Source organism: Podarcis melisellensis (assembly GCF_964234715.1).
Source record: "Podarcis melisellensis genome assembly, chromosome: 12".
NCBI lineage: Eukaryota > Metazoa > Chordata > Lepidosauria > Squamata > Lacertidae > Podarcis > Podarcis melisellensis.
Window position 1 is genome coordinate 4686898 of NC_138544.1, and position 12215 is coordinate 4699112.

Below are 12215 nucleotides of genomic sequence, written 5' to 3' on the forward strand. Positions count from 1 at the left end.
TGCTCCCTAGTAATTTGTTACACAGAGGAATGCTACCTTCCAGGTGCCAATGGATGTCTTGAATACTTACCTTCTGCACAGAGAAAGATGGCTTCCTTGTACTGAAAGCTTTGCCACTTGCTTTTGTTAGCAAGTGTGCTACAGAGTGCCATTTCACTTATCTTCTCTTAAGGTTTAGAAAATTCAAGAACACTGAAAAAGGCAGTTGACCAGGTAGTTTACCACCCTCTTAGGTCAATCTATAAAGCTTCCCTTGTATGAAATTATATTTGACTTATTCCTGAAGACGTATTGATGCATGTCAGAACTGAAATCGCCAAAGCACCTCTCTCTAGAGCTGGGTTTCCCAAACTTGGGTCTCCAACTGTTTTTGGAATACATTCCCACTGATCCTGCTAGCTAGGGATGATGGGAGTTGTAGTGTGACAACAGTTGGGAGACCCAAGTTTGGGAACCCCTGCTCTAGATTTTGTTTCCTTAGTGAAGCAGATTCCATCAGATTTATGGAATATTCAAAAGAACACACCAACATCCAGAAGCCATTGAATCCTTGACTTGGAGAGGCTGGCCTTTGTCCATGTTTGCAGGATTTTGGGAACAGCAGAAGAGTTTGATTCAAACATGTATTTATAACAGGGCGGGGGAACCTATAGCCTTCCAAATGTTGAACTCCAATTCCCATTAGCTCAAGCATTATGGCTTGTGGTAACAGATGATGGAAGTTGTAGTCCAGCAATATCCACAAGTCCAAATATTACCCAAGTTTTGAAACTTCCAATATAGATTCCCCTTTGGCTCTGTAGCATTAAGTGGGGTGGACAACATGTTCTAGGTTGCTTAAAAAGCCATGGGTTCTGCCTAGACTGGAGCCCCTTCTTTCTTCCACATGCCCAAAGGAAAGTATTGTCCAAGGCACGACGCCACTTGGAATGGGCTCCAATGCAGCGCCAGAAATTACAATCAGAAAATGAAATCCAGAGAACTGGACCTGAACCAATCTTTATTTTGCTAGATTGTGCATGAATGGAAACTGGGAAGAGGTAGGATACTAACTAATTAAAAGTTTTAGCATAGTGCTATTGCTGTTTTCACTCACTTTTGGGCAGGCCTTTACTAAACTGATTTATTGAGGAAGATGTGTTCCAAACCCAGCATCTTCTATATGAAATGCGTCAACACAAGCTGCTAAGCTTAAGTATTTTCTTCCAGTTTAGCTGCTTTTATTTTCAGTCAGGATTCTCTAAACGATACTGCAGATGACCAATGTCATATTTACAGGGGAGTTCCAACAAATTTGACACCCTACAATGCAATATTCACTTAAGTCAAGAATTTGAAGCAGACAATGTTAGGTTTGCTTCTAATAGATTCAAGTCACAGCTGACAAGACTACATTTGTAATTTTGTTCATAGAAACATTACATATTTAGAAAATAGCTACATGTGCACTAACTTATCAACTGGATAATCAGTTGGGAACTGTTTTTCCAATATGGTCATTTAAAAACATTTCAGTACACAGAAAGCCTAGCCAGTCTCCTGGCTGAGTCTCATTCCCACAGAACAATTTTATATTGCTGGAAATCATCATCTTTGGAGCCAGAATGGTACTTCCTTGAAGCATCTTTTGCTTTTAGACTGAACATGTGATGAAATTTCAAAACAGATTCGTAGCAAGTTAGTGGAATAGTTTAATACAGAATTGGTTGGCACAGTCCCCGTTTTCATAAGTCTTAACTGCCTATTAATTTCATTGCATTAAATGCTGGTTATGTAACTCTGGTTACATTCTGCAGCAAATTATGTGGAAAAAAGCAGGTGTCAGTTTTCCAACACAAAACTAGTTATTGTTAATTTGATATAACAATATGCTATTCTGTTGTTTTTTTAATAAGAAGACTATTTTGAATAAAACAGGACACTAACTTTTATTTGGTAAAGGAATTAGAATAAGAGCTCTTACAGAAAATGGAAGGAAACCTACCTTTCTTCATTACTGTCCATACATTCTCAATTTTCTTCACTTAATTCATTAAGGGGATAGTTGTAATTTGGGAAAGAGAAAGTTTTTCTAATTTGACTTTTCTAACTGCTTGTAAGAATCCCATAAAGAATGCCATCTATTCCCCTTGTCCATAATTTACTCTGAATGTAGTGTAAATATTAAATATTTGTATCAAACTACAAAGTACCTTCCAACAGCCTTTTGAATTTAATGAAATGTTCTTCAGACCTTAAGCTTACATCGTTAAGGCACTTACCATTCAAGTAAAACAGTTTTTATACAAACGCTGGGAAGATGGACAGGATATTTTACTGGACGAATGACTTTGAAAGTAAATCAAATCGATGCCCAAATATGTATAAAACTGTTATATCAAGAAAGACTGTGTTTTATTGTCTGAAATGAGCACAAAGAACTCCTTCCACAGATAACACTGAAAGCAGTGCAAAGACTGACAGTGACTTTTTGACTAAAAGGTAGTTTTGTAAAAAGAAATACCAAATAAATCAGTGCCCTGCTTTGATTGTTGTAAAATTTTTACATAAAAGTTGGTCCAAACTTACAAAAAAAAGCACAAGTGTGTGCATAGTTCAGATCTGACAATGTGCCATAAAAAGCTGATGTCCCTAAATTTAGCATCGACTTAACTGCCAAAATATAAAATTTATAGCTAGAATTTGCAAAGATGTACAATCAATTATCTGGTTCTCAGAACAGCATGAATTGTAAGCAATTTCTTATTGTATGCAAGACCCTTTTCCACATAAAAATAAAGCTGTTGAATTAACATTATTCAAGTCTATTGGATTGCTGCTTTGAAATCACAGCTACGAAGTCTTTCCAGGTAAAAACGATGTGCCTGAGGGAAAAAGAAAGAAACAGATGCTCAATATGGCAATCCTCTGCCTCGTCCTCTGACACTTGATGTGCTAATGTGTCCCCTGTATCCTTGTGAATATCCAGGTCCTTGGGCAGGAGAAGTCCACGTTTGTCCATGCATGTGGCTAACACTGCCGGGGGGTTCTTGTAAATTACTTCCATAGCTATAGTTCTGTGTCTTTGAGGACAAGGAATGAGTACTTTCAGACCCTGTGCATGTGTCACCACTGTTACCCAGAACTGTGATGGGACCATGGCTATATTCAAATCTATGGTCCTTATCACCACTAAATAGCATGGGACCAGTGTTGAGGTAAATGTCTCCATAACCAGTTACTGAGCTATGAAATGGTTCTGAAAAGGCAGGAGGCGCAGGGGCACCACTAGAGTGAGATGAAGCAGTACTGTAGGTCTCCAAGGGTTGAACATCTGAATTTCCAATGAAGTTTCCCCTTTCTAGTGTCCCAGACGATCCACTTCCTATTCCATCACTACTGCTGTAATGAGCAGAGGAGAATGTAGATGACCCAAAACTATCCTTATAATCTGGACCTGCTACAAAAGAGTCTCTTGATTGGAAATCCATACTAGATGTTGCTGGTTTCTCCGTTGTTTGAGCCTGATGGTGAGCAAGCAGCTGTAGAAGAGCTGCTTTCACTCCAGCATGAGGATCCATCCCTGAAGAGCTACTAAGTGAAGACAGGTTTTGGTTCGCTGTCCGATAATCAAGATCTTCTTCAGTGACAGGTGGTGGTTCTGGTGGCTCAGGGGGGCGCTGGTCTGGGGGCAAGATGCGAGGTCGTTCCTCTGGCGTCTGGGGTCTCATCTCAGGTTGCCTGACCAAGTCCTCTTGTCCTAAATGGATTTTTAAAGAATTCAAAATGAGATCTGTAACCACATATTGGTTCAGCAAACAAGAAATTAAGAGTATGTTGTTGAATGTCTTAAGTTTGATCACAGAAAGACAGATTTCCTACAGCATGTCAATCAGAGGCTGGAGAATTCTGTCATGCTGTAGTCACATTAAAATCAATGGGACTTAAGTTAAAGCCTTATTGATTCCATTGGAAATAAAGTATTAGTTTGTCTGGAGCAAAGTATGTGACCTTCTCAAACACTGGAGCAAGAAAATGAATACCACGTAAGTTAAAGGGTTGGTTAGGTCTAGTCAAAGGTGACTATGGGTAGCAGCACTCATCTCACTTCAGACTGAGGGAGCTGGTCTTTGTCCACAGACAGCTTTCTGGGTCATGTGGCCAGCATGAGTAAACCGCTTCCGGTGCAATGGAACACCGTGACGGAAGCCAGAGCACACGGAAACGCTGTTTACCTTCCTGCCGCAGCAGTACCTATTTATCTATTTGCACTGGTGTACTTTTGAACTGCTAGGTTGGCAGAAGCTGGGACAGGGCAACGGGAGCTCACCCCATGATGCGGATTGTGCCACCCATGTCCCATAAGCACATCTAATGAGTGAATATGAAACATCACTATAAGACTTTGCTCTATTTTAATATACTCTCAATATTTGTACACCTTGCTATTCATGTGGCAGTGAATTTTGACTACACTGACTGGAACAGAACCAACTACACCCAGGCTAGTATCAAAAGATCTTTGCAGGCCAAAGAATTGTCAGGACATGTTTTGCTCGAATGAGCCACAGCCCCATGCTGCATGCCAAACCATTTTTGAAAGTGAGGAGGGTGTCAAAAGCTTACTCCGACCTGGCCACAGTGATCCATGCGACGGTCATCTCCAGGCTTGACTACTGTAATTCGCTCTATGCGGGGCTGCCCTTGAAGCTGTCCCAGAAACTCCAGCGGGTACAGAATGCTGCAGCGAGGCTCCTCACGGGGTCTCTGCCATGGGAGCATATTCACCCAGTGCTTTTCAAGCTGCACTGGCTCCCGGTGGAGTACAGGGTCAGATTTAAGGTGCTGCTTTTGACCTTTAAAGCCCTTCATGGCCTAGGACCCTCGTACCTACGGGACCGCCTCTGCTGGTATGCCCCATGGAGGACCTTAAGGTCCATATATAGCAACACCCCAGTGGTCCCGGGCCCTAAGGAAGTTAGATTGGCTTCAACCAGAGCCAGGGCCTTTTCAACTCTGGCTCCGGCCTGGTGGAACGCTCTGCCTCATGAGACCAGGGCCCTGCAGGATCTGATTTCTTTCCGCAGGGCCTGTAAGACAGAGTTGTTCCACCTGGCCTTTGGCTTGGAGCCAATTTGATTCCCTACCTCTCTCTCTCTCTCTCTCTCTCTCTCTCTCTTTTTCCCTTTCTTTTCCTTCTCCTCCTGCGATGAGGCTACATTTTAATATTTTAATGTTCCATTATTTTAATGTTGTATTTTATTTTTGTTTTTAAGTTGTAACCATTCATCTTGTTTTTATTATTGCTTGTAATCCGCTCTGAGCCCGGCCTTGGCTGGGGAGGGCAGGGTATAAATAAAAAATTATTATTATTATTATTATTATTATTATTATTATTATTATTATTGAATAAGCCCCTATCCTGTGCCATATTGCAAAGTAAAAAAAAAACCCACTGTAAAAGTACAACTCCCTGGATTCCAGCCTCCGTTTGTCAAGGTTGCATTGCCAGGCCCCAATTTTATGCTGTTATACTGCAATAATGAGCTTCTACTACAAGGGCCTATGTCAGACCATTTTCATTATAGAATACTGTACTATTTACCAATTTTTGACAGGAGTAGCAGCAGAAAAAACACATAAGTAAATACATTCTCTCCTACCTGCATGTGCATATAATGATTTGATTAGATGGGGATAAATGGATACTGGCGATTCTGCATCTTCCCAGGTGCCACCAGATGCAGGCGTACTTGGTTCTGGAGGTTGCCTGGGATGTAATAGCATCTCATTTCCTGATCCATTCTCCTTTTCTTCTAACAAGTTTTCTTTTTGCTTCACTTGCTGAGTCTTTAGTAGCTGAGATAGCAAAACTGTGAACGCACTCTGCACAGCTGCTTGAGTGACCTCAGTGTCAACCTTTGCTTGGGTCAGTTGAGCTGGCTGCGCAGGAGGCAAAGAGGCTGCAGTTTGTTTTAAAGGCTCCTGGTCAGGTGAGAGAGGCAGTGGGAGCTGCTGCTGTTGCTGTTGCTGCTGCTGCTGCTGCTGCTGCTGCTGTTGTTGTTGTTGTTGTTGCTGCTGCTGCTGCTCCTGCTCAGTCTGTTTTTCTCCTGCTTCCAAAATGCCAGCTGGAAGGCTTATTTTATTCAGCTGTTGCTCAGTCTCAGGATTCACCTTAATATTCAGCACTTGAGCAAATTGTGCCATGTTAATACTGGATTTAGACTGAAGCAGGTTTAGGAGAATGGCCACTTCATTTTGATTTAGTGGCTGACCACTGCCTCCTTTCACTGAAAACAAAACAAAAACAGGTGTTTAATATGACCATAGGTAAGGACCAAAGCAAAATTAATTGACAATGACTGTTCAGATGTTTACCTAAACCTTGGCTTAGAATATCGCAATGAGCATCCTACACACTCTAGGGAGGAAGAGAATGAACGTTTCTGTTTTCCTTTTATATCCAAACTCACAGAACAGTAGTTGTCCTAAGTTTTCACTTTCTTCCTATTATACCTGAAGCTCATAAATCAGGTGTAAATTTGCTTTCACCAGCACAGATGGATTTTTCAACAAGAAAAATTAAATGAATTTGTACATTACACTTTGGGAAAAGGTATTATCTCAGCAAAATGACCTCAAAATAAATTTTGACATACAAAGGAAAACATGTTTGAATGGTTTTCTCTCACCATTTCCTAAACATTCCTAGTTGTCTGGTTGCAAAACCACACTTTCCTAACCTTGATGACCTTACCTCTTGTTCATCTTGCTGCGTCTACCTGTCACTGAACATAAAGGACACGAGGGCAGGAAATCATGGAATAGCCCCAAAAGGCTATGGTGGGTGGTTGAATGTACACACACAAATACATTCTCAAGACAGAAGCTAAAAAAATTACTTGTTGCCACCAGGTGACTATGCAGAGCCAACCACCATTTTGTGTAAGCCCTCTTCTCTGCTAGAAGATAATATGCATATTCAGCATGATCTACACTCTGAACCAGTGTGGAGTAATGGTTAGTGTTGGACCATGACCTGTGAGACCAGGGTCCGAAACCCTACTCAGCCATGAAGCTCCCTTGGGCCAGTCAGCATCTCTTAGGCTAAGCTACCTCACAGGGTTGTTGTGAGGATGAAATGAGGACCATGTACACCATCTTGAGCTCCTTGGAAGAAAAAGGTAGTACAGTGGTACCTCAGGTTAAGTACTTAATTCATTCTAGAGGTCCATTCCTTAACCTGAAACTGCTCTTAACCTGAAGCACCACTTTAGCTAATGGGGCCTCCTGCTGCCGCCGCGCTGCCAGAGCACGATTTCTGTTCTCATCCTGAAGTAAAGTTCTTAACCTGAAGCACTTTTTCTGGGTTAGCGGAGTCTGTAACCTGAAGCGTATGTAACCTGAGGTACCACTGTATATAAATGCAATAGATAAATACAGTGGTGCCTCGCAAGACGAAATTAATCCATTCTGTGAGGCTCTTCGTCTAGCGGTTTTTTCGTCTTGCGAAGCAAGCCCATTGACAGCTTAGCGGATTAGCGCTATTAGCGGTCTAGCGGCTTCTAGCGATCAGCTGTTAAGCGGCTTATCAGCAGATCAGCTGTTAAGCGGCTTAGGAAAAGGGGGGGGGAGCGTAAAAAACCCGCGGGAACTCGCAAGATTTTTTCGTCTTGCGAAGCAACCCCATAGGGAAATTCGTTTTGCGAAGCGCCTCCAAAACGGAAAACCCTTTCGTCTAGCGGGTTTTCCGTCTTGCGAGGCGTTCGTCTTGCGGGACACCACTGTACTCCAATGGCAAAGAAGAGGGACAATAAATTCCTAAGGGATCAACTCTCTGTGTCTGGCACAAAAATATGTCAATTATTGTTCTCCTTTATGGGCTTCAACAATAAAAGGTAAGGTGAACAATCTTCCTTTCCTCTTGATTATTTTCAAGGCTGGGCAAATCTGATAATGAAGCTAAGACATTAGATCAGGGGTTGGCAACCTGCAGCCCATGGGCCACAAGTGACCCAAGAGGGTTGTGTAAACAGCCCACGAGCCACCCCTGAACCGAGCTGCCCGCTTGGCAAGCCCCCGCGCTAAACCCAGCACAGCGTGGAGTAGGGACTGGCTTCTGCGGTGCCGGAAGTCTCATCTGTGCAGACGCGATCCAGTCCACAGAGCGATCTCCGCAGGAGTGAACTGGCCCAGGCGAGGTAAACCTTGCCAACCCCTGCATTAGATGCAGACACATTAAAGGTATCTGGTGACAAGCAACTTCTATACAAAGGTGTCAGTTCCTGCAACATGTTCACATGAAGTCAATGGGACATACCCACATTTGTCTTACAACAGAAATATACTAAGCTGAATGAGACTGCACATACGCAGGTTGCCTGTAGAAAAACTGTTACAAAACCCTAAGTTAAATTTCATTGCCCTGCAGATTTGTTTGGGAAGCTGTACATGAATTTAAACAATAAGAAATTACTGACCAAGTGCTATGTTAGAACTGCCTTGCATTTTCAGTTGAGAAGAGGTCTGCAGGCCTTGGGGTGTGTTGGCTCTGCTGTCATCCATTCCCAAGGACAAATCCTTCCTTGGAATTTTAGTTGCATCATCGGTCATGCCCATCTGCTTTTGCCTTCTGCGCTTCTTACTCCATAGCTCATGGCAATCCTGCCATAAAGGAAGGCTGTAAAAAATATATATAATCACTTCAGAAAGCATCATAACATCTGAGATTTAGTGATGAGTCAGTAAGACCTCATACCTGAAACAAAAACATCCAAGGGCTCTTGAACTTGTGGCACTGCTTTGCAGTGTCCTTCATTTTTTAACAAAAACCAAGAATAAAACTGTTCAACACAGGATAATACTTGCTGTTGAGGAGCTTTGCAGCAATAAGATACGAGGTATGAATTCCACCACTCAATAGCTATGTAAAGTATCTTGGTGCCAAGCTCAGCTGACCTTTCTCATTTAGGCAAATGTTTATGGTCATGTTCCTCACACATTAGATGTAGCCAAATTATTTTAAGTTAACAAAAGTGGGGGGGGGGCTGCCTGTACATTATCTTTTCAAGTTTTTTCTTTTCTCCATCATGTGTGCAGAAGCAGCACACGGCCCCATTCACATGCAACAGTAAGCCATAGTCTGAATCTACTATGGCTTTCTTGCACATATGAAGCATGCTCATGTCAACTGCTCAAATAAAGCTCTCTTCACTCTGCCTCAATGGAAACTGAGAAACAAACCACAGAGCAACAGGCTTTGTATTACATACAAACAAACACAGTTTATTTCTACAAGGACTAAGCCAAGAACAAACCTTGGCTTCAAGAATGAACCTGCTTGTTCAAAGGAAGTCATAGGGTCCATCCCTCTCCCCCACAGAATAAAACGCAGGATTTAAACAAGTAAAACAGCAAACCAATAACTCTCCTTTCCCACAGAGACATTTATAAGCCTGTAGAATATTAATTAGCAGAAGGCCTGATTGAAGAGGAAATTATTCACCTGGCATCTAAAAATATATAACGAAAGAGTCAAGCAAACCTCGCTGGGGAGAGCATTCCACAAACAGGGAGCTGCTACAGAAAAGGCGCATTCTCGTGTTGCCACCCTCCAGACCTCACGTGGAGGCAGCATAAGAAGAAGCGCCTCAGGTGATGAACACAGAGTCTGGGACGGTTTGTATTGGCAGAGGTGGTCCTTCAGGGATTGCAGTCTCAACTTATACGGGGGTTATGTTCTAGGGACAGTGTCTAAGGCCAAAATCACATATAGTCAAAACATACTCTCCCTGCACCTCCAAATGCTTGCCCAAAGTGTGTACCATGGCAGGTGAGATTGCCACTATTTCCCCACACACACACACACCGATACACACACCTTTGTTTTATTTCGATCGGCCAAGAGTGTTAACGAGTGAACTTGCACAAGTTAGATGCAGGTAAGTTGTGAGTCAACTGTAAAAAAAGCCATCCTCCTTAGAAACATCATTCCAACAGTATGCTCATAATGTATTTTATAAACACACCCAGTTGCAGAAAAACTGAAAACGTGCATCACAGGACACCTGCTAGTAGAACTGAAGTATTGAAATCTTGTTTCTGTAGCAAATGAACTCTAGAGAGGGGTACTTACTCTGGTGGAGGCATCTTTGAAGGGTCCACATCTCTCAGAAATTCACACTGAAGTGCCTGTTCAGCTGTACAGCGCTTGCTGGGATCCAAAGCAAGCATGTAATCAAAGAGATCTAGTGCAGCTGCGGGAATACTGTCAAGAAGATGAATAAAGTGAAGTAATTTCTCATCAGAGTTCAATTTTGTGTGTTTTCAACCACCTCTTCTAACTTGCTGGCTTGGTGAACTTAGTTTTATAATTTACTGTACAATTAGGACTCCATGCTATAGACTTCAGGGCAAATTCAAGGCAATTTCCTTTGACAGCACAGGCTTATCATTTATTTCCATTTATATGCTGCTTGTCAGTGGCAATTCAAAGTTGCAGAAAAACAAAGAATGCAAGTACAAAAATAGGATATTTCAAAGTTAACTGGGTTCAGAAGAGCAAATTCAAAGCATCTTAGAAATTTAACAAACTTAGGCACAACTGCAGTTTACAGCACATAAGGTATAAGCACATGACCATATTTCATAAACATCAAAGAGGTTTACAAAAAGGATTCCTGTGTCTTCAGCAGCATCAGGAGAGGAAGGTATTAAAACAGGTGTCATATTTCCAAACATGGAAATTGCAAAGAAGTGGGACTACTAGAAAAAAATGAATAAGCCTTAGATAGCATGTGAGGGTTCTCATGATTGTTTTCCACAATATAACCTAGATGTTGGGGATAAATGTTTTTGCCTAATTTTCTTAATATGTTAGGCCCATTTTAAGCACCGTGCCAATGGAGCCCACCTGCAGCATTCTATGTGCTTCCCATACCTCACCTATGTCTGCTGTGTCAGCATGGAAAAGCTGGATAGCCCTGCTGGCTTATCCATTCAGCTGACACACAGTAACTAAAAGAACAGTTCAAAATTGAAGCCAGCTGGATGGAAAACTCTATCTATAATATCCTTGCTTTGGAAGTTACAGGGAGTTCCAAAGTAACTGAATAAAATGAATTTTTAAGAATCCTTTCATAAGTTTTAAAAGCATGCACATATTTTTTAAAAATCTCCCCTTGAGAAAAGGGACACAAGTACCAGCTCCCTGACTAGAGTTAATGGATATATAGATTGATGGATCTGCACAGGCACACACTCCGTATACTGGAGGGTAGAATCCATGAAAAAGAACAGACCAGCATTAACGATATTATGAACTGTACCAATTGCAGACGCATCAAGGGAATATTAAAGAGCACAGTTTTAATAGCTTGACAAAACAGAAGCCAAATTCTGACTCAACGAAATCAATGAAGGCAAAAAACAGAATTAGTAGCTCATTCCTTACAAAGCAAATTCTTCTCTTAGTCTTCTACGATACTGCTTCTTTGGTTTCATGGTGTTGAAATATGCCAGTTTTATCACATCAGGCCATACTGCAGGACAAGGACTCCCACAGATGCGGCTGTATGAAAAACATTGAATGAATGCATGTAGATATTAAGGTTAAAAGGGACGAGTAAAAAATACTGAATCAAAATGAGAATGTGATGACTATTTCACTTAGCCTGGAACCTTATAAACTTAAATAAAGCAACTGAAGAGAAATACAAAGATAATGAACTTGGCAGATAAGAATATCCCATGACGAAGAGACCATTTGGTTTTAGGCCTATTAAAGTGATGTGCAGAAGAGACTTGATGAAACTCAAAACATTGGTTATTATTAGCTAGTGTTAACTGTACAGCTAAGTTATCCAAGTTGGAAACTGGTGAAATGGCAACTCTGGTTACTCACTGACTTTACATCAAGCTATTGCTTTTTAAAAGATAAACAGAGGAGCTGTTCTCTTCTACATATTTTCCCACTAGGCAAGTCAGTGAGGTTTCGTTCAAGGGTATGCGTGCTTAGGATCAAGGTACAAGAAGAAATACTTGGACACAGACTGATCTGTGCCATGCCTGATATATTTTGATGTAACAGAAGGTAAACAGAATTAGTGATAGGCTCATTCTTCTACAGCACAAAATAAAAAGGGAAATTTTCTAATAACCTAAATCATCTCAAGTATTCTTGCCCAGTTTTAGTACTACGAGATCTGCTAGCATAAGAGGAGCCAGTGGCCCACCTA

The 12215-nt window shown here is 41.5% G+C and overlaps 1 protein-coding gene across 1 annotated transcript in view; it reads right to left on the minus strand.

Annotated features, from left to right (window-relative positions):
• Positions 1–968: 968 nt before the first annotated feature.
• CDK13 (cyclin dependent kinase 13) overlaps positions 969–12215 on the minus strand; it is a 39176-nt gene continuing 27929 nt past the window's right edge. The window contains exons 10-14 of the mRNA XM_081930980.1: positions 11432–11548; positions 10115–10246; positions 8460–8659; positions 5643–6269; positions 969–3739 (exon numbers count right to left, since the gene is read on the minus strand). Of these exons, the coding sequence (XP_081787106.1) occupies positions 2892–3739; positions 5643–6269; positions 8460–8659; positions 10115–10246; positions 11432–11548 (1924 nt within the window). The 3' untranslated portion in view covers positions 969–2891. The remainder of the gene's footprint in view (positions 3740–5642; positions 6270–8459; positions 8660–10114; positions 10247–11431; positions 11549–12215) is intronic.